General features: G+C 54.2%; 1 protein-coding gene and 1 long non-coding RNA gene across 2 annotated transcripts; one reads left to right on the top strand and one right to left on the bottom strand.

The window, feature by feature from the left end:
- Positions 1 to 610: 610 nt before the first annotated feature.
- GUCY2D (guanylate cyclase 2D, retinal) lies at positions 611 to 19,983 on the top strand. The gene is made up of 20 exons (XM_022595917.3): positions 611 to 3,901; positions 4,741 to 5,488; positions 5,571 to 5,875; positions 7,785 to 8,136; positions 8,728 to 8,812; positions 9,078 to 9,180; positions 9,583 to 9,684; positions 11,236 to 11,316; positions 12,676 to 12,882; positions 12,981 to 13,137; positions 13,678 to 13,827; positions 14,433 to 14,581; positions 15,092 to 15,255; positions 15,351 to 15,543; positions 15,779 to 15,953; positions 16,256 to 16,354; positions 16,453 to 16,547; positions 16,661 to 16,746; positions 16,880 to 16,991; positions 17,317 to 19,983. Exons 1-19 carry the CDS (start codon positions 3,851 to 3,853, stop codon positions 16,971 to 16,973), a joined length of 3,396 nt encoding a protein of 1,131 aa, XP_022451625.2. The 5' UTR covers positions 611 to 3,850; the 3' UTR covers positions 16,974 to 16,991; positions 17,317 to 19,983.
- Positions 8,890 to 16,839, bottom strand: LOC115803602 (uncharacterized). The gene is made up of 3 exons (XR_016388857.1): positions 16,458 to 16,839; positions 15,710 to 16,017; positions 8,890 to 15,208 (listed from the first exon to the last, which is right to left on the bottom strand). It is a non-coding gene; the product is annotated as an uncharacterized LOC115803602 (long non-coding RNA).
- Positions 19,984 to 21,889: the final 1,906 nt, after the last annotated feature.

The raw sequence follows: 21,889 nt of genomic DNA, 5'->3' as shown, positions 1-21,889 counted from the left end.
CAAGAGGCACATGAAAAGATGCTCAGCATCACTAATTATTAGAGAAATGCAGATCAAAACTACAATGAGGTATCACCTCACACTGGTCAGAATGGCCATCATCAGAAAATCTACAAACAATAAATGCTGGAGAGGGTGTGGAGAAAAGGGAACCCTCTTGCACAGTTGGGGGGAATGTAAATTGAGTCAGCCACTATGGAGAACAGTATGGAGGCTCCTTAAAAAACTAAAAATAGAACTACCATATGACCCAGCAATCCCACTACTGGACATATACCCAGAGAAAACCATAATTCAAAAAGACACATGCACCCCCATGTTCATTGCAGCACTATTTACAATAGCCAGGTCACGGAAGCAACCTAAATGTCCATCAACAGGTGAATGGATAAAGAAGATGTGGTACATATATACAATGGAATATTACTCAGCCATAAAAAGGAATGAAATTGGGTCATTTGTAGAGTCGTGGATGGACCTAGAGACTGTCATACAGAGTGAGGTAAGTCAGAAAGAGAAAAACAAATATATATTAACACATATACGTGGAATCTAGAAAAATGGTACAGATGAACTGGTTTGCAAGGCAGAAATAGAGACACAGACATAGAGAACAAATGTATGGATACCAAGGGGGAAAAGCCGGGGTGGGGGGGTGGGGGTGAGATGAATTGGGAGATTGGGATTGACATATATACGCTAATATGTATAAAATAGATAACTAATGAGAACCTGCTATATAGCACAGGGAACTCTACTTCACTTTGCTGTATAGTAGAAACTAACATAACATTGTAAAACAACTATACCCCAATTAAAAAAAAAAAAAGGAGATTATGGAGTAAGCCAAATCACTCTCCGTGCCTCAGTTTAACCATCTGTGAAATGGAAGGGTTGGGTGGAGAATCCGTGATTCCTAGAGTTGTTGTGTTAGAAGAGGAGAGACTTGGGGGAAATAACCCCTACGGAAAATAAGAAGCCCAGGACTATATAAATAAACATTGATACCTACTAGGTTTTGAGACTCTACTACAGGTCAGACATAAACATTTTTTATTAACATTTTTAAAAAATTTAAATTATCAAATATTTTAAACATACAGAAAAATCCCTAAATATAGTGATTGTGTCCACCTCCATGAGATCTTAACTCTTTATTCACTGCTGTATCCCCAGAGCCTAGAACAGTGCCTGGGACACAGTAGAAACTCAGTGAGTTTTTTTTTGAATGAATAAATGACTCCTTATGTCTCTTCATATACAAATAAATGTTAGCTCCTCTAGGGTAATTCCTACAAGTGGAATTGCTTCAACTCTAATAAGTTAATTGCCAAACAGCCCACCAATTTACACCCTCGTCACAAATATGTAGGTTTTGTGTTTGCTCAGATTCATACCAACGTTTGAAATTATCACGCTTTCTTATTTTTGCCAATCTGATGGATGTTAATGGTATCTCACTGTTTTATTTTGCATTTCCTTGATTATTAGTGAGGTTGGGCATTTTTCCTTAGGCTTTTCTTATGACTTGCCTGTTCCTTTTTCCTATGCCCATTTTTCTACTGGGTTATCTTTTATAGTATCCAATATATATTTTGGATACTAACTCTTTGTTAATGTTTTGCAAATATCTTCTTCTTGTTGGTGGCTCATGTTTTCTCTGTGATATGATTTTTTGACCAGAAATTTTAATTTTAATATTTTCAAATTTATGAATATTTTCCTTTATGGTTTGTACTTTATGTGTTTTGTTTAAGAAATTCTTTCCTACTCTGAGTTGATAAAGACATTCTCTTTTTATCTAAAATTTTTTTATTAACTCTTATTGGGAAATAATTTCAAATTTACAAAATGCTGCAAAGATAAAAACAGTACAAAGAACATTCATATACCCTTTACCCAGATAGTGTTAACATTTAATCACATTTGTTTATCATTTGATAAGTATAATATACAACATATAGTATGTAATACATATGATATAAAACGTGTACATATATTTTTTCTGATCTATTTGAGGGTAAGTTACATACATTATGGTGCTTTACAGCTAAATACTTCAGTGTGTACTTCCTACAAATAGGGATAGCACAGTTCAAAATTTACACTGATAAAATACTTTTATCAAATCTCCTGTTCATATCCCAGTTTCGTCAGTTGACAAATTTGATGTTGATACACTTTATAGCATTTTTATAATCCTATGAACTCTATAACCATATAGCAGTTATAAAAACCCTTTGTACAGGCTCCAAGCTAGAGGCAGGTATTGCATTTAATTGTCATATCTTTTTAGCTTCCTTTAATCTGGAACATTTCCTCAACCTTTATTTGTCTTTTATGATATTGACATTTTTGAAGAATACAGGCCCCTCCCCTCTTTTCAGTAGAATGTTCCTTGTTTTGTGTTTATCTGCTGTTTCCTTGAGATTAGACTGATGAAATGCACTCTCGGCGGGAACACACATAGATGAATATTGTGGAGTATTGCAGCTGTGCAGTATTACAAAGATGTAGTATTGTATCTTTCTCAGGTTATGATGTCTGGAGGTACACAATGTCTATCTGCCCCTCATTGGTTGACCAATGCTAGTCAAAGTGTTGTCCAATTTCTCCACTGTATAATCACTGCTTTTTTTTATTGTTATTAATTTATTTTTGCTGTGCTGGGTCTTCGTTTCTGTGCGAGGGCTTTCTCTAGTTGTGGCAAGCGGGGGCTACTCTTCATCGCGGTGCGCGGGCCTCTCACTATCGCGGCCTCTCTTGTTGCGGAGCACAGGTTCCAGACGCGCAGGCTCGGTAGTTGTGGCTCGCGGGCTCTAGAGTGCAGGCTCAGTAGTTGTGGCGCACGGGCCTAGCTGCTCTGAGGCATGTGGCATACTCCCAGACCAGGGCTCGAACCGGTGTCCCCTGCATTAGCAGGCAGATTCTCAACCACTGCACCACCAGGGAAGCCCTAATAACTGCTTTTTATTTTTTTGCTCCCCCACACTCATAAGCAATCGGTAGGGAGACACCTTAAGACATGCCAATATGCTGGGGACTTCCCTGGTGGTCCAGTGGTTAAGATTCGAGGCTCCCAGTGCAGGGGGTCCAGGTTCAATCCCTGGTCAGGGAACTAGATGCCGCTGGCAGCAATGCAGGCAATGAAGATCCCTGTGCTGCAACGAAGACCCCACACAGCCCAACAAATAAATACATATTTCAAAAAAAAAAAAAGATATGCAAATATCCTGCTCATCAAAATTTCTTCCTAGCTTTAGCATCGATGATTCTTTCCTGATCCAACCTTTGCCATGACAGTTGGAAAATGATTCATTTAAAGTTTAAAATTGTGTTTTTATGTATGTTTTTAACCTGGAATTGATTTTGTAGTGTGAGATAGGGATCAAATTCTACCTCCTCCCTCCCCCTCCTGTATGGCTAAGTAATCAGCTCCATTTGTGGAAAAGCTGATAAGAAATGTCCACTCCTTCATACATCAAATTTCCATTTTTGCTGGGTTTGTTTCAGTAGTCTCTATTCTGTCCAATTGGTTTATTTGTTTATCCCTGCACCGATACTACAGTGTTTTAATTATTATAGTTTTGTAATAAATTTTGATATATAGTAAGGCAAGTATCCCATTATATTCTTCTTTAAAATTGTCTTCTCCATTTTTGTCTTCCTGGCAATTATATTCATTGTCACAGATAATTTCCACAACAATCTTGAGAGAGATTAAGAAACTTTCCCAAGGTCACAAGGCCAATAAGGAGGAATTTGAACCCAGGCCTGCCCAAGGTCAGAGTTCTTTCCATTTCTTCCTGGGGTTCTGCCTACCCAAAGCCAAAGGGATGCTTACCTAGGCATGGAGAAGTGGAGGTCAGAGAATCAAGTGTGGGCAGGTGAGAGAAGGCAGGTATCAGACTGGGTTTGGGTTTGGTCTCTGGGTGTAGACTTTGCCAGCCAAGGGACTTGGTTCCGACTTGGCTGGCAGAACTGGAAACAAGATTGGAGGAAATGGGACCCCAGGACTGATCACCCACAGGTCTCCATGGGCACATCTTGCTGCTTCCCAGGCTGAGCAGGGTAATGTGGCAGCAGCCTGACAGGGGGACCTGCGGCTGCTTCTATGCTGGGGGTTATGGTGGGGGGCTTGGGACGCAGGGAGGGGAAAGAATCTGGCTGGCTGCCTGGAAGCTAGGACAGAACCCACCCCAGGGAGCCCCATCCTCCACCAGCCCCTCCCTGCCTGCTTAAGAGACCCTAATCAGCTTGGGGAGATTAAGGGCTCTGGCCGGCTCTTCCCACACCCCCGCCCTGGGCCCTGGCAAAGGAGACCCGTGGGAGGGCGTCAGAAGGATCGGCCCTGTGACCCCGAGCCCCGGCCCTGGCCCGAGCCCCGGACTTTCCGGTGAGTGGCAGAGCCCCCTCCACACGGAACTCCAGGTCCTTCCTGCCGGAAAGAGACCATGGAAGGGAATGGGAGTGTCCCCACTGGCCCCTGACAGCTCTAAGAGGGGGAGAGGGGCAGACAAGGAGGAGCGGGAAGCAGAGCAAAGCGGGGGGGGGGGGGTTAAGGGGGTGCTTCCAGGCTATGCCCCTGACCCCATATAGTCGTCCAAGCCCGCGGAGGGGGGTGTGGAAGCATAGACAAGCCGTGGGTTAATTGGGCTTTGAGAACCTTGGGGGTTGCGGAGAGCCCTAAGAGAGCCCTGGGGGTCGCGTCCTCTCATGCTGCTCTGCTTATGCTCCCAGAAGCCGGCAATGACCGCCCGCGCCCTCCTCGCGGGTGGGCTTCGGGACCCCGGGCTCTGCGCCCCCACGCGGGAGGCTCCGTCTCCGCCCGGCCTTCCCCGGACGCCGTCCCGGCCCCGGCCTCTGCTGCGCCCCCTGCTGCTGCTGCCGCTGCTCCTCCTGCCGCGCCCCGCCCTCTCCGCTGTGTTCACAGTTGGGGTGCTGGGCCCCTGGGCCTGCGACCCCATCTTCGCCCGTGCCCGCCCGGACCTGGCCGCCCGCCTGGCCGCCGCCCGCCTGAACCACGAAGCTGCCCTGGAGAACGGCCCCCGCTTCGAGGTCGCGCTGCTGCCCGAGCCGTGCCGGACGCCGGGCTCGCTGGGGGCGGTGTCCTCCGCGCTCACCCGCGTCTCGGGCCTCGTGGGGCCGGTGAACCCCGCAGCCTGCCGGCCGGCGGAGCTACTAGCTCAAGAGGCGGGGATCGCCCTGGTTCCCTGGGGCTGCCCCGGAATGCGGGCGGCGGGAACCACGGCTCCCGCGGTGACGCCCGCGGCGGATGCGCTCTACGCCCTCCTGCGCGCGTTCCGCTGGGCGCACGTGGCCGTGGTCACCGCCCCCCAGGACCTGTGGGTGGAGGCGGGACGCGCACTTTCTACGGCGCTCAGGGCCCGGGGTCTGCCCGTTGCCCTGGTGACCTCTATGGAGCCCTCGGACCTGTCTGGAGCCCGGGATGCCCTGAGGAGGGTCCAAGGTGGACCCAGAGTCAGAGGTAGGCTCCCCTGCAGGATGCGGGGGGTCGGCCGTCCAGCGAGCAAAGGACAGAGCACCGAGCGGAGCCTCTGTGTCCGCAGCAGTGATCATGGTGATGCACTCGGTCCTGCTGGGCGGTGAGGAGCAGCGCTGCCTGCTGGAGGCTGCAGAGGAGCTGGGCTTGGCTGATGGTTCCCTGGTCTTCCTGCCCTTCGACACGCTGCACTACGCCTTGTCTCCAGGCCCGGACGCCTTGGCCGTGCTCGCCAACAGCTCACAGCTTCGCAAGGCCCACGATGCGGTGCTCACCCTCACGCGTCACTGTCCCACGGGAGGCAGCGTGCTGGACAGTCTGCGCAGGGCCCAAGAGCATCAGGAGCTGCCCCCTGACCTCAATCTGCAGCAGGTAGAGGGACCAGGGAGGAGGGAAGAGGGGAAGAGAGCAGAGAATAGCCAAAAAGGGGAGATGGAGGCTGGAGGCAATGGAAAGAGAAGTGGATAGAGTCGATGGAATGAGAGGAGGATGCAGTCAATAGGAGGGAGTAGGAGGCCAGTAGGGAGAGAATAACCAGCAGCTCTGCATGTCCTGGGTGATGTAAAGGCTCTGGCCTTGCTTGGAGTATCTTTGTGTATTGGAATTGCTTCCAGAGAGTTGGCAATGAGACTTCTCAAGGTCAGCTCCAAAGAGCAAACGTTAACAAACTCTGCACTGCAGCATCTTTTGCAGTCTACTTTAAAGTAAACCCACTTCCAACACGGCCATGACATACAGTCTGTATTAAACAACCGGTGTTCTTAAGAGAGCAGGAAGGAGGGAGAATACAGATCCAGCCTCCATGCCCAGTTCGGAGGTGTTTCCTCTGGGCCTTCACCTAGTGGTCTTAACTTTTTGAGAGCCTTACATCTTGTGAGAAGCAGAAAGGTCCCTAGGTGGAGCAAGGGCTTCTATAACCATCTAGATTCACAGTTTATTCCCATCAAGCAGCTAATATCCAGGATTTCCTGAGAACAGTGGTGAGATGGGATGGCGGACAGGTGGGGAAATAGAGGTGGGGGAAATGGTGGGGAAAACCCTCTTCAGTTCTCAGTAAGTAGCATAGCCTTTCACCTAGCTGCCCAAGTGAGACCCCTGGGAGTCACCCTTGATTCCTCTAACCCTTCCCCCAACATCCAGACACCAAGTTCTGTCACTTATGCTTCCCAAAGGTCATTTGAATCCATCTACTTTCTCCATCCTCACTGTCACACCCCTGGTTCAGGCCACAGCACCTCTGGTCCAAATCCCCGAATAAAACCTCCCAAGTGGCCTCTGCTTCAGCACTTACCTACCCCAGGCCTTTCCCCACCCAGCAGTCAGAGTGACCTTCAGAAAGCTGGCACATCGGACTGTGTCACTCCCCCATCCAAAGTCTCCCAGTGGCTTCTCTTGCCCTGGATAGATACAGGTCTCTTCACTTGGTTTATCAGGTCTCATGTCTTCCTCTCTCTTCTTTCTTGAACTTCAGCCAGACCGAGCTACTTTGGGTTCCCCAGATGTGACCTTCTCTTTTGCTTCTGTGCTACTGGGTGTACTGTTCCCTCTCTCCTGTCCCTACACTCCCCCAGATATTTCGGATTCGTCCCCTGAGGGATGGTCACTTCTGGAAGCGTCTTCCTCCTCCCCCAGCCTGGGCTGGGCATCTTTTCGACTCTCCTCAGCTCCCTCAGTTACCCCTCCCCTCACTCATTACACTGCATTAACATCCCTGTCTGTCTCCCCCCACTAGAGGAAAGATTCCTCGAGATAGGGACTCTGTCTTGTACCCTGATATATCCCTAGTGCTCTACACAATGCCTGGCGCTGTGAGAGATGGGAACTGGGAATAATAGAGAAGCTCCGTGAGATCAGGTGGTTGCCTTGGGGAAAAGAAAAGACCTAAAGATAGAAAATAGAAGCCAACCAAAAGATGAGAAAGAAGGCTTTCAATGAATGGTAGATAATGATTTTAAAAATATATGCAGGGCAACCAAAAGGAGAGGGAAGAGAGGAGATGTAGGTATTGGAGTTAGAAGTAACAGGTGATAAGAAGAGCGTAAGAATACTGAAAAGAGGAAAGGGCAGTGGCAAAAAGGGGTGGGATAGACAATTGGGGAGAGAGGAAGAGAGAGCCAATGAGGAGGGATATGGAACCACTAACTAGGAGGTGCGAACAGTCAAAACACACAGGGCTTGAAGGACTCGAAGGGCCCAGTGAAAGGATAAGCGGAGACAGTAAGTCCCCGTCTATTTACGGGCCGTGACCCCGAAACCTGAACCCCCTACCGTTCCTCCCCAGGTATCCCCTCTCTTCGGCACCATCTATGACTCGGTCTTCTTGTTGGCCGGGGGCGTGGCGCGAGCGCGGGCGGCCGCAGGTGGCGGCTGGGTGTCCGGAGCAGCCGTGGCCCGCCACGTCCGGGATGCCCAGGTCCCCGGCTTCTGTGGGGCCCTGGGAGGAGCCGAGGAGCCCTCCTTTGTGCTGCTGGACACGGATGCAGCCGGGGACCGGCTGTTCACCACATACGTGCTGAACCCCACCCGGGGCTTCTTCCGCTCTGCCGGAACCCCGGTGCATTTTCCTAGAGGGGGACGGGGGCCTGGGCCCGACCCCTCGTGTTGGTTCGACCCAGACGTCATCTGCAACGGAGGTGAGGGCGAACATCCCAGCCCACACTGGGACAGTGACCATGAACCCTCCACAAAGTGGTGAACTCTCATCCTGTAACTCCTGTTGGAGGCCCTTCCAGGTCCTCCTCAGAGACCCCTGGCTTGTGCAGGACCCCTGTCTTGCTGAGCCCCTGGAACCCTCTTGGAACCTTTCTAGCATTCCCAGACCACCCCCCGCCCCGCCCTTTGCAGGACCCCATGACCTTTCCCTAGATCCTGTTATGGGCTCCCATCCCCCTTTTCTGGAGCCTCCAAGATTTGACGTGACCGCATTCCTCCCTAGAGAGCAGCGGTCCCCAACCTTTTTGGCAGCAGGGACCGGTTTCGTGGACGACAGTTTTTCCACGGACTGGGGCGGGGCGGGGGGGTGTTCAGGCGGTGATGCCAGCTATGGGCAGCGGCAGACGAAGCTTCGCTCACTCACGCCGCTCACCTCCTGCTGTGCGGCCGGGTTCCTAACAGGCTGCGCGGACAAGTAGCGGTCTGTGGCCCGGGGGCTGGGGACCTCTGCTAGAGAGGATGCCTCCCCTCTGCTACAGTCCTCAGCATCTCTCCTCTCACTGCCCCTCCAGGAGTGGAGCCCGGCGTCGTCTTTATCGGCTTCCTCCTGGTGGTTTTGATGGGGCTGACAGGGGCCTTCCTGGCCCATTATTTTAGGTGAGTAGGGTAAGTAGGAGAGGAGCTTGGCTCTCCACCTGCCAGAAATGCAGCTGTGCAGCAGGCTGGGCCCACTCAAGAGTAGAAGGAGGGAGGATGTTTTTTGGAGAGGGGGAGAAGGAAGGAGTCCTTAGAGGGCTGGCAGAGTCCCAGGGGGGGTCTGGTTTGCGGATGACTGCCCTCCCCTGAGCCAGCATTTCCCCCCACTGGCTTCCTCTCATGGACCTTGGTCCCCTTTGCGAAGATGACCTCCTTTCTCTACCAGGCACCGGCTACTTCACATCCAAATGGTCTCCGGCCCCAACAAGATCATCCTGACTCTGGATGACGTCACCTTCCTCCCCCCGCAGAGGGGCAGCTCTCGGAAGGTGGGGGAGGAGGGGAGCCAGGACCCAGCTGTCCTCCCCTATATGTTCGGTCCCCTGCCTGGGCCAGCCCTCACCCCAGCCCCCACCTGGGAAGGCCTGGTTTCTGCCTTCGCTCTGTCCCAGGTCTGAGTGCTGGGATCAACGCCCTCATGTGTGCAATGAGGATAACAGCCCCTGTCCTGACCGCTTTCCTTGGATAGGGTGAAGCTCCAACAGAAAATGAATATGTTTGTTTTGTAAGCTCTGAAGTGTCGTGTACTTGGGAAGTAATGTCATTATCACCTTCCCGAACTAAGATTTCTTCCCTTCCCCTCTTTAATCCCCAGATTTAAGCCTGACCTCAACCCAGGACCCTGAACCCATAGTATATTTTGACCCCATGCACTGACCTCTACCCTCCAGGTGGCCCAGGGGAGTCGATGGAGTCTGGCCGCCCGCAGCTTGTCAGACGTTCGCAGCATCCACAGCCAGATCCCGGATTACACCAACGTTGGCCTCTATGAGGTGAGCCTGAGACCCAGGCAGGCCGAGCTCCGTTCCTGGAGTCGCGTCGTATCTTGCAGAGTCCAGGAAATGGGGATAGGAGCCCAGAATGGGAACTAGGGAGACTTCATGGATTCCTCCTCAAAGGGGAGCATCTGGGAATCCTTCCTGCTGGGGGATTTTCCCTTAGCCATTATCCGGGTGAGGGCTCTTCAAAGGCTCATCACAGTGGCCTAAAGACTAGAGGCCTGACGGTGGGGAGTTTGATGGGACCAGCATGTAGCCTGAAGAGGCCACTGAGGTCGTCGTCCTCCCCCTCAGTGCTCTAAGCCTTTGGGTTACTGAAGGGCACAGGCCTCCCTGGAAAGATTGAGACAGAGGTTCATCTGGGAAGTGATCTCATGGTCACAAAGAGGACTTTTCCAGGATTGGATTGTTCCAGGAAGGGGCTTCCAGACTGAGCTAATCTCTGACTCAAGCCAGACCCACGTCTTGGCCCCACCCAGCACTTCTACCCCAATCAGATCACACTGTGGAGCAGTAAGACTTAGAGGCGAAAAAGAAAGTCACAAAAGGGCATTAGGACATTAACCACGGGGCCAGCAGATCTGAATGTGGTGGGATGGGTGGGAGATGACGAGAACAGATTCAGAGAGCGCTGGGAGAGAGCTCCACTAATGAAGAGGGCGTGGAGATTTAGAGCCCTTGGGTGTCATGTCGTGGAGAGAACGCAGAGGCTCCTAGTGTGTCACCTAGAGGCCATTGCAGCCGTTTCCCAGTAGAACGCTATTGTCGTTTGGGGCAGGACCCTATGCCTTGAAGAATGTTTAGCGCCGCTTGTCTCTGACTCTGTCCACTGATCACAGCCCCCAGTTTTTGTGACAATTAAAAATGTCTCCACATTTATTTCCAAATCTTCTTTAGGGCTCAGTACCAAACCCCCAGAATTCCCTCCTAGTCCAAATCCTTTATCAACAGGCAAGGCCAACTACATAGTCTGCAAGGTCTAGGGCAAAATAAAAATGAAGTGCCCTTTGTTCATTCAGGATGACAGCAGCAGATCACTGAACCAAGCTCAGGCCCTTCTGAGCACAGGGCCCTGGGGGACTGCATGGGTCGCACGCCCATGAACTGGCCCTGCGGACAGCTGAGGACAGCGAGGCCCAGAGCCTGCAGGGGAGCTGTCTATCCTTCACCGTTAGTCTGTAATAACGCGTGATCTACCCAGACTCCTCGACGCCCACCACAGTGCTCTCTTATGGCAGCGGGTGGTGATGAGGGCTGTGATTTCAATGACACTTGTGGTGGTGTTGGCTCACTTAATAGGGCTGTTGGTGAGCGCATCTGGCGTGGTGAGGACAGCCTCTGCGTCCCTCTTTCCCACGGGCGGGCTCTCATGCAGCTGGCTGTGAAGTGGGCTGGCAGACGTTATACCCCTTGCCCCTGAAGCTCTTTGTCACATGGAAGATGGGTTCTGGGGCAGGGGGCCAAGGGAAACATGGGGGCTCTCTACGGCTCCTCACATCATGGGGTTTTGAGAAACCGAGTTCCCTACTCCTGTCTCTGCTCCAGGGAGACTGGGTTTGGCTGAAGAAATTCCCGGGGGAACAGCACATAGCTATCCGCCCAGCGACCAAGATGGCCTTCTCCAAGGTGAGAGTGGGCCTGTGATGGGGTGTGAGGTGGCCATCGTTTCCTCCCTCCTTGCCTTCTCTTTGCAGCTGAGTCCAAGTAGACCCCACTGTGGCAGGGACGACGAAGAGCTCTCAGTGAAGTGTCCCCTCCTCTCTAAAGCAGGTTTCTTATCATGCTCTCCTATAACACTAGTTCTTTCCTTGGAGGTGTTGATCATAATTTGTAGTTGTTCACCTGTGTGTGCTTGCTTATTTCTTATCTGCCTCCCTCCCTGAACTGTAAGCTGAGTGAGGGCTTTTCCCCTTCCCCCTCCATTGTATTAATATTTCCAGCACCCAGCACAGTGTCTGGAACATTAGAGACATCCAGTGAATGTTTGTTGAGTGAATGCTAGAAAATAAATGGGTTTCCAGTTCTGTCAGGCTGCTTGCACAGAATGGCCTAGTTGGTGCATACTGAGTGACATGGAAAGTTGGCAAGGAGGCTATAAACTGGCTTATTCTGGTCATTCCAACCTTAGTGCCCCCCTTACCCCTAACACCATACAGCCTTGGCCTGGCCTCCTTCCCGGATGCCTCCACAGAAGCTCTTGGTCACAGCTGCAGAATGACTTAAGTCATTAAGTGGGCTACCAGTTGTCAACGGACTAAATCACCGTTTAACAGCAGGCATTAAGATGAAAAGAAGCCCCTTGTTGGACGAAAGAAAATCTAGAAAGGGCACCAGTCACCCACTAGCCCTCATTTTCCCAGCCAGACTGTGAGGGCCTCTGTCCCACCGAGTGGGTGTGGCCTTGTTGCTGGCTCCTCTGGGACACAGCTCAACTAGTTAGTCCTTCTTCCTTAACGTGGTGGGGGGCGGGGCGGGGTGCCTCTATCTGGCACAATGATGTAACAAGCAAAGCAGCCCTGGGCTGAGTCACCAGCATAAGCCACTTCTGGTGATTTTTGAAAGCACTGCAGTGTCTGCCTGATTGTCCCCTCAAGGGACGGTTATATCAGAAGTTGGGGGCGGGGGGCGGTGAGTACCAGGAGCTTTTCCTTCATGAGGTGTTTTCCCTTAAGACCCAGGAAGTTCAAAGTCTTATGGTTAATAAATCAGAAACTGCCTGGGTCCTGATTTGCCAGCGCAAAATTGTCTTTTCATTCATAACTTTAAGTTAACACCACGTTCTGTGTCTGCACGGTGGCCTTTGACTGTGTTGTCTTTCCTAGAGAGAGAAGGTATCTGTAGAAGGAAGCCCCTACATGCCCTATAGACCTCTCCACTCACCATTTTTACCCCATCCTCCAATCAAAAACAGACCTGAAGAACAGCCTCCTCCCCACCTCGCTCCCAAAACAGCAAATACCTGTTAATTCCCGCCCCCTCCCCCAGATCCGGGAGCTCCGGCATGAGAACGTGGCCCTCTACCTGGGGCTCTTCCTGGCGGGGGGAGCTGGCGGTGCCGCGGCCCCCGGGGAAGGGATGCTGGCTGTAGTCTCAGAGCACTGTGCCCGTGGCTCCCTCCAAGACCTCCTCGCTCAGAGAGACATAAAGCTGGACTGGATGTTCAAGTCCTCCCTCCTACTGGACCTCATCAAGGTGTGCATGTCGGGGTGGGACCGGGTGGGCTGCGGCGGGGAGGAGCCGGCGGGGGGAACCGCGTGGGCTGAGGCTGCCCCTGACGCCACTCCTTCCAGGGAATAAGGTATCTGCACCATCGAGGCGTGGCCCACGGGCGGCTGAAGTCACGGAACTGCGTGGTGGACGGGAGGTTCGTGCTTAAAGTCACCGACCACGGTCATGGGCGACTGCTGGAAGCGCAGAGGGTGTTACCGGAGCCTCCCAGCGCGGAGGGTAGGATTCCCAGGCTGCCTCCCGGGCGGCCGAGCGGCCCCCGCATCCCCGATGTTTCAAGGCCCTCTCCTTTCCTCCTTCCCTCGCACTCTGTCCATCCCACACCCACCGGACGGGACTCCTGCCGCGGAGGAGGTCTTGTGACCTCTGAGATGAAGGGAGTCTGGCTCCGTGACTGGGGAGGCGGGGAGTCGTTAGGGGGCGGGACTTGTGCCTGAGGGGCGGAGCTCCTGCCCTTGCAGGGGGGGTCTGCTTCTAGTGGGGCTTTGCCTAAGGGCGGGGCTTGTGCCCAAGGAACCTAGTCTGCTCTCGGCACCGCTTTGTCTAAAGGGCGGGTCCTATTTGTGAGGGCCCGGCTTTCTGAGACCTGCTCTGGGTTTCTGGTAGTTTCTCCTGGGGATCACTGCGGGCAGCAGGGCCAGACTGAGGCTGGGGAGTTGAGCGGGTGCGAGCCTGGGCTTTCTGGTGAGGGTGTGGGGGGGTCTGTCCCTAGCGCCTCTATGGCCCTCCGCGTGCCCACGCCCCCTTCCCCGACCCCAGACCAGCTATGGACAGCCCCGGAGCTGCTTCGGGACCCGGCCCTGGAGCGCCGGGGAACGCTGCCCGGCGACGTCTTCAGTCTGGGCATCATCATGCAAGAGGTCGTGTGCCGCAGCGCCCCTTACGCCATGCTGGAGCTGACTCCCGAGGGTACGGCCGCTCTCGCCTGGCCTTTGGACTAGAAAGACACCCTGCTGTTAGGCAGAGACCCAGCCTCACTCGGTGCTGAGACTTACTTATGTGGGACTCCCTAGAGCTGAGTTCTGAAGGGTCAGGGCTGTGGAGAGCCAAGCATCAGGATGGGAGGGGGCGGCCTTTCAGCACCCAGACGTCAGTGGTTTCCTCTGTCCCGACCCTGGACCCAGCCTGCTGCCCCAACGGTGGTAGCAAGCTCCTCTCTGGTTCTTAGGGGCCCCAGGGAGGCAGCACCATAGGGGGAAGGGGGAAACAGAGCAGATGGATCTGGTTCAGATCTATATTATCATGTATAGGATACAGCATGCTACTTGATCACTCTAACCCTCACTTGTCTTATGTGCAATAAATGTCAGTCTCTTTGCCTGGCCCCTCCTACTGCCCCTGGCCCCCAGAGTTCAGGGTCCTGTTGCTCCCAGCAACACCTCCCACACTACACTTCCCCACCTACTGAAGCTTCCCCTTCCAGCCCCCTCCTCTTGAGCTTCAACAATCAGGCCAGAGTCAGAGGTGGCTTCTGTTCTGGCACACCCCCTCTCTTGTTCCCTTCATGCCTCCAGAAGTGGTGAAGAGGGTACAGAGCCCCCCTCCGCTGTGTCGGCCCTCGGTGTCCATGGACCAGGCACCCATGGAGTGCATCCAGCTGATGAAACAGTGCTGGGCAGAGCAGCCGGAACTGCGGCCCTCCATGGACCGCACCTTCGACCTGGTCAGGGGCTGGGCTGGGCAAGGACTGGGCTGGCCGTTTGCCAACAACTTGGGGTGGGGGAGGGGAGGCTGCAGGAAGGCAAGCTGGCAGGATCTCTGACCTTCCAGGCTACTTCCTAAGGGGTCGTCTGAGGATTAAGGGTTTGGTGGGGACAGAATTAGAATGGGGGCTGTGGAGGCCTTTGGAGGGGAAGATGGATCTCTGGGTGGGAGAAATATTTAATTCAATTCAAATGACATTTATTGAGTATGTGTTTGGCCTAGTGAGGGAGAAGGACCCTTGGCCTGGGAGTCCAAAGACTGGGCTGGTTCCAGCGCCTTGTCAGTTGCTAACAGAACAGGTGACCTCCTAATAACTTGTGAAAACACAGTGCCCAGCACGGGGCAGCACGGGCTTGATGGGTATAGATGAAAGGGGGTGGGGGCAGAGGATCAGGCATAATACAGCCCCATGAGAGGGGCATGGCCGGCCAGGTCCTCAGCAGCCCCACCAGCTTCCTCCTCCTACTAGTTCAAGAGCATCAACAAGGGCCGGAAGATGAACATCATTGACTCGATGCTGCGGATGCTGGAGCAGTACTCCAGCAACCTGGAGGACCTGATCCGGGAGCGCACCGAGGAGCTGGAGCTGGAAAAGCAGAAGACAGACCGGCTGCTCACACAGATGCTGCCTCCGTGGGTGCCTACGGGGAGAGGTGGGTGGGGAGGACAGCTGGAATCCAGCCAGACTGGGGTGGCCTCCAGGTGAGCTCACCACCTGCCATCCCCAGGTCTGTGGCTGAGGCGCTGAAGATGGGGACACCTGTGGAGCCCGAGTATTTCGAGGAGGTGACACTGTACTTCAGTGACATTGTGGGTTTCACCACCATCTCAGCCATGAGTGAGCCCATCGAAGTGGTGGACCTGCTCAATGACCTCTACACGCTCTTTGACGCCATCATCGGCTCCCACGATGTCTACAAGGTGGGGTGTGTAGGGGGCAAGCCCTCCTTCAGCTTCTCCAGCCCCCGCCCCCCTGCCCGAGGTCACCAGCACGATCCTCTTTCCCAGCCCTCCTGTCCCTTTTCTCCTCTGCCGGTCCCCAGCTCAGTCCCCCAGCTGGAAGGCTCCCCAGGATCTCTGTACTCACCCCAGTTTAGGCCTCCCGACAAGGGACATTGGCATTGGCGGGGTGCTCAGTACTGAATTCTCTCCTCAGGTGGAGACAATCGGGGACGCCTATATGGTGGCCTCAGGGCTGCCCCAACGGAACGGGCAGCGGCACGCAGCGGAGATCGCCAACATGGCTCTGGACATCCTCAGTGCCGTGGGCACCTTCCGCATGCGGCACATGCCCGAGGTGCCCGTGCGCATCCGCATCGGCCTGCACTCGGGTAACTCCGCGCCTTCCCGGGCTCTCCAGCCCATCTCCCTCGTTAGGGCCGGGCTCCAGGTTTCCTAGATAGGAGGCAAACTCGTGGAGTGGGTGGGGGCGGGGACTTGTCTTGAAGCCACCTTTTCACAGCAGGCACCGCCTTGTAATTGGGAGGGTACGCTTGAGAGGGTTTCTTTGGGAAGCCAGTGGAGATTATGCGGTGCTAAAGGCCCCCCCGCCGAGCCCTAGGTGCCACCCAGCCGCCAGCAGGCCAGCTTCAGCGCGGGCCAACCAGCCCACCGACGCCGCGTGTCTCCACAGGCCCGTGCGTGGCGGGCGTGGTGGGCCTCACCATGCCGCGGTACTGCCTGTTTGGGGACACGGTCAACACAGCCTCGCGCATGGAGTCCACCGGGCTGCGTGAGTGTGACGGGGCGGGAGGGGCGGGGAGGGGGAGCGGGAGGGGTGTCCTGAGCTCACGGTGTCCTCTGAGCTCGCGGTGTCCCCTGCCGTCCCAGCTTACCGCATCCACGTGAACCGGAGCACCGTGGAGATTCTCTGCGCCCTAGACGAGGGCTTCCAGACCGAGGTGCGGGGTCGCACGGAGCTGAAGGTGAGGCCGGGCTGGAAGACGCAACTCACCATGCCCGATTCCACTGAGACCTCGAGATCCACCGGCCCTCACCTCAGTCCGCCTGAGTCCTCCCCTCCCCCGTGTCTCCCCAGGGCAAGGGCTGCGAGGAAACGTACTGGCTGGTGGGCAGACGCGGTTTCGACAAGCCCATCCCCAAACCGCCTGACCTGCAACCAGGGTGAGGATCCGGCCCTCACGCGCCAGGACCGAGTTGGTCCCTCCATGCCCTCCCTCCCCTCCTGCCGTGCACTGGACCCCGCCCTCCTACTGCCTATCCGCCCTCCATGAGGCCGCCCCTCCCTTCGCCACAGGGCCAGCAACCACGGCATCAGCTTGCAGAGTATCCCGCCTGAGCGGCGCCAGAAGCTGGAGAAGGCGAGGCCGGGCCAGTTTTCCGGAAAGTGAGGCTGGGCCTGGGACAAGGTACTGCCCCCTTGGCTCCCACGCCCCACAGACCCTGAGGGCTACACACATGCTTCCTGGAGGACGGGCACCTCTTCCCCAGCCTGAGGACCTAGCCCTGCCTGCCTGCAGAACGTCCCACTCAAGCCAGGTGTCCCCATCCTTCTCTGACTTGGTGAGCGCAGGCTGGTTCCTAAACCCAGGGATTTCCCAGCCACAGGGACCCTGGTTCGGTAGGTCTGGAGTGAGCCAGGAGTCTAGACTCGAGAATGACTCTCCCCTACTGAGGTGAACCCCCGTGACCCCTTTCCATGGTTTCCCTCTGAAACACTCCTCTCTCCCTCAGGATTATTCCAGAAGGTCCTTTTCCTGAAAGTTGCTGCTGTAGGTGACCAAAAGTCTGGCTAATACCAGTGGCTTCCGTCCAGCTCTGCCTCAAAGGATTCTGAGCCTTTGCAAGAGCTGGTTGCAAACCAGCTGTGTGACCCTGGGAAAGTCTCATGCACTCTCTGGGCTTGGTTTCCCCTCCATGGTAAAATGAAGAGTGGCCTACCTAGGTGGTTTCCATACCCTCCGGCCCTGACAGCTGGCCTTCAGAATGGTTGGCCTTGGGGTACAGGGCACTGGGCACGTGGCCTCCAGCCCCAGTGACCCTGAGCCCATCAGAAAGGCCCCAGGAAGGAGGATCTGGGATTGGATGTCCCAACCCCAGAGGAGGTGGAGACCACCTATTCCACCAGAGCAGGGGTGTCGTGTGGCCTGAGGATTTGAGGGCTTCTCCATCCCCCTCCTTCTTCTGTGGCATAACCACATACTTTGCCCAAGTGCAGAGAAAAGCTTGTTTCAAAGCTTAGGGGAAACGAAGGTAAACAAACCCCACGAAACCTCTCCTAACCAGAACACCCAGGAATAGTAGTATTCTCTGTTTAACTGGGCGCCACTGAGCAGGCAGTTGAACAGAAAATCCTCCCAGCTTAGATCTTTGCGACAAGTATCAACCCCTCCCATCCCAGTAAGTCCCCAGGTAAAGCTTCTTTTGTGGAACTCTGATGTCCCAGAGCCTGAGCCTTGGCATATTGGACTCTGGGTGGCCTTCGCCGTTGCTGCAGAACCTGGCAGAAGTTAGCAGCAGCTGTAGCCACGCAGGCTGTCACTAGGTGGTGAGCCTCCAGTCCCTGGAGATGTGCAAGCAGAACTGGAGACCTCTTTGAGCAGGGAGAGAAAGGTCAGAGGGACTTCCTAGGCGGAAGGATGAACTAAATCCTCGCCACACAGTGTGGTAGGTAGGCCAGCAGCAGCGACATCGCCTGGGAGCTTGTTAGCAATGCAGAATCTCAGGCCCAGGCGTATTGCAACAGAATCTACACCCTAACAAAGTTCCTTCAGAGTATTTCTATGCACATTAAAGTTTCTGAGTCAGAGAACTAAAGGATCCTAGGATCCCTAAAATCTCAGAACTGCTAAGATTTCATAAAAACCAGCCTAGAAACTAGCCCTGAGACTTGTTTCGTTTGATCAATGACGTGGTTTTGTTTTTGTTTTGAGCTAACATTTAGAAATCAAGAGATACCACATTGTAAAAATGGCTGCCAAATTTCCCTCTTCTCTGAAATCAAAAGCCCCACACAGGGGCAATTGTTGACTTCCTGCTGGAGCAAAAGAGCAACCATCCCCTCGTCCCGTCTCTCCAGGGTTGCGCTTTTCTGTTCTCACCACGGGGAGTGGAGTGCCCACCACTCCCCCTGGACTCCGAGACACCAAGATTTTCTGAACATCTCTTATGTACCTGTCCAGAGCCTGTAGACGTTAGACCTCAGGACTCTGGAGTAGCTGATGTTAGGATTACAGGCACTGCTGGAGATCGCTCTGCCTGGCTCGTAAAGTCCACAAGTTCAATGGTCTGCCCCTCCTTCCTAAAGGTAGGGGAAGAACAGACAAGATACCTAAAATCCAGCACTTGTAGGTTCTGGTTACTAAGGTGGTGCTGCTATAGTGAGTAATATAGTATAATTTAAAGAACATTTTTAACCGAGTTCAGAGATGATGAATTAAAGATTTTTTTAAAAACCCTGATGCACACACACACAAGATATTTTTAAAATTATGTACATTCTTAAACATCTCTCTTCAGATTTTCTCTGTACTTAGGCCCCAGGAATCAAGGGCAGGCTCGGAGCTTTGGGAAAGAATTGGCCTGGGATTAGGTGCAGGAGGATTAGTGTGGACAGGCTGGGGCAAGGCACCCCCAGAGGGGGAGGAGTATGACCTGGGGCCCAAACCCAGTTTGGGGCAGAGGCGGGGCGGGCAGGGCTGAGCGGATCCCTTCCCACCCTCAACTCAGCCTTGTTCCTGGGACTCAGTCTCAAAGGCGAGTGACAGTGGGGAGGAGCTGGTAAAGGAGAGGCCTGTCCTCCTCCCCAGCCGGGAGAATGCAGGACCACCCGCCCCAGAGAGCTGGTGAGAGAAGAGGAGGGAAACAGCTAAGCCCCAGTCTCCTCTCTGCCCCTAGTCTCCTCTCTCTGCTGGGAAGTTTCTCCTTGCCTTTCTCCTCCATTTCTGTGGAACCTTTTCTCCTGGGCCCAGTCAGTCTCCTAGAGCCCAGCTGCCCTCAGACCCAAGTCCTCTCCACCTGGTCACCCCTCTTGTTCCGGGGACCCGGGCAATTCCCAGCCCAGAGAGCACCCGGCTTGGCCACTAGGCACCCCTCACCCTCAGACGTGTTTACACTACCTCGGCCAGCTGGCCTGTGCCAGGAGCCCACGCTCGGGGTGGCCTTGCCTTCGGGATGGCTCTGTCGCCAGGAGCAGCGCTGGCCGAAGCAGGGACCTCCCGCAGCTCTGCTGCTGCTTCCATCCCATAGCCGGGACGCCGCACCCTGACCCAGGGCTCACCTGGCGCCATTGTCTGTGCTGTTCCTCAGGGTCGGGGCCCTGCTCCCCATCCCCACCTGCAGTGGACCCCCGACACCCCCCTTTGGGGGACCTGTGACACTGCGTTGTGGGACCGCGTTCACTGAGATCTGGACTGTGCGCTGTGGACACCAGGCTGTGCGCCGTGGTGCTGGGTCCTGGCAGGGTGGGGGCTGGAATAAAGGTGTGCTTTCTTCCATTCCACGGTGTGTGGTCCTTTTGGCCTGGGTGGCCCGAACACCCCCATCCCCGGAGTGCTGGCATTGCCACGGAGGGCTTCAGATAAGGGGTGAACCTTAGAGATGACCCAGGCAGGGGGAGATGAACTGGGGTCAGCAACCCCCCGCCCAGAAACCCCTCTGCTCAGGGGATCTACTCTGAGGGAACCAAGCAGGGAAGCTACAGGTCTTTCAAGCTTCTAGAAAAGACCAGGGTCTCTGAGGCTCTGGAAATGGGCGGTGTGGCCTCATCCCTTGGTCATAGGCAGGAGAGAGGAAGGAAAAGAAGAGCAGAGCTTGTCTACGGCCAGGACCCAGGAACCGTGGAGGCCAGAGTCCGATTCTGAGGGAAGGGGGCCCCCAAATTGGGAAGTTGAGGTCCACTGATCTCTGGACAAGACCTCACCAAAACCCACACTCTACCTCCAACCCTTCCAGAGCCTACCACTGGCACATTAGAACAGGAGAGAACATCCCAAAGCCACCCATGGGTGACCAGCCCATTGGTCATCTATTTTCTTTGAGCCCAGCTATCCCGGCCCCAGGCTCAATGTTTCTGACATGATGACTCGTGATGGACGTTGGATGTTCTGCCTTCCTAGCAACCGTCTGCTCCATGATGGGCAACCATCCCTGCCCCACTCTCAGTCCCTGTGGAACTGACCCCAGACCTCCCTCCAGTCCTGCCCAATCGCTCCATCCCTCTGGCCACAGGGATTGCTTCAAGGACAGGCAGGTGACCCAGTCGAAGCAAACAAGGCTTCGTGTTGAGACATTGCTAGAAGCCAAGGGCAGAAGTTGCATCTCTTCTCTGGGGTTGCTGAGAGGATGTGACTCTGAGTGGTTTTGCCACCACAAAGAAGGAGCAGAACCGACAGCTGGGCAGTGACTAAGTCCTGCTGCCACTTGTTTGAGCCTCTACCCTTCACTAGGCTTAACCAGTTCCTGCTAGTCCAGTACGATGGGATAGCAAGTTGTTTTCTTTGCTTAAGCCAGATTGAATCAGGTATTCTGTTCTTTGCAGTCAAAAGTGTCTCAAAAGGATTGTGGGAAGCAGTGGGGGTTGGACTGGTTTAAGAGGAAAGAAAAGGAGATAAACACTGAATTTGGAGGGAGGAGGGAGTGAAGGATGAATGACAAGAGATGATGTCTCTCTCTAAGCCTCAACTCCACTGAGAGTCAGCCCGGGCCCTTCCCTGCAGTATGACTGTTCCTGAAATTCCATTTACGGGGGAACCTAACCCAGGCAGAGGTTAGGACCTTGTGAGAGAAAAGGCGCACAGCCTGGTAGCCTTGTCGGGACTCTCGTGCTGACTCAGCATTTAGAAGGTGGAGGAATCTTTCAGGTCCTGCCCCAGAGGAGACGATGCAAAGGAGAGTGAAGTGAGGTCTCTAAGATCAGCGCATCTTGTTTGTCAACATCCTCGTGAGTTAGTGACTAGACTTTGACAAGGAGATTGGGGGGGACAGGCGGCTTGCCCTGCTCCCAGAGGGGGAAGGGAGCAGAGAAATTGGGGAGAAGGACAACTGCGATGTCTGGGAAACCCAGGTTCCCACAGAGAGGAGCTTGTTTGTCACAGTCTAGAGACTCGTCCATCCAAACTAAAGCCATTTTGTCACCTCCACCAGGGACATTGCACTTTACCACCCACCCCTGAGTCTGGGTCTCTGGTCCTGGACCCAGAGAAGGGCATGCCACACTGGCGCTTACCCATTCTGTCACAGGGAACATCGATCCCATCACCTAAAAAGCACGTCCCCATATACGACACCTAATCCTCACACAACCCAT

Source organism: Delphinapterus leucas, chromosome 19, assembly GCF_059928025.1.
Source record: "Delphinapterus leucas isolate spDelLeu-1000000601 "Yukka" chromosome 19, BTC_Dleu_Yukka2, whole genome shotgun sequence".
NCBI classification, from domain to species: domain Eukaryota; kingdom Metazoa; phylum Chordata; class Mammalia; order Artiodactyla; family Monodontidae; genus Delphinapterus; species Delphinapterus leucas.
The sequence above is the reverse complement of the archived record's forward strand: the minus strand, read 5'-3'. Positions and strand labels throughout refer to the sequence as shown.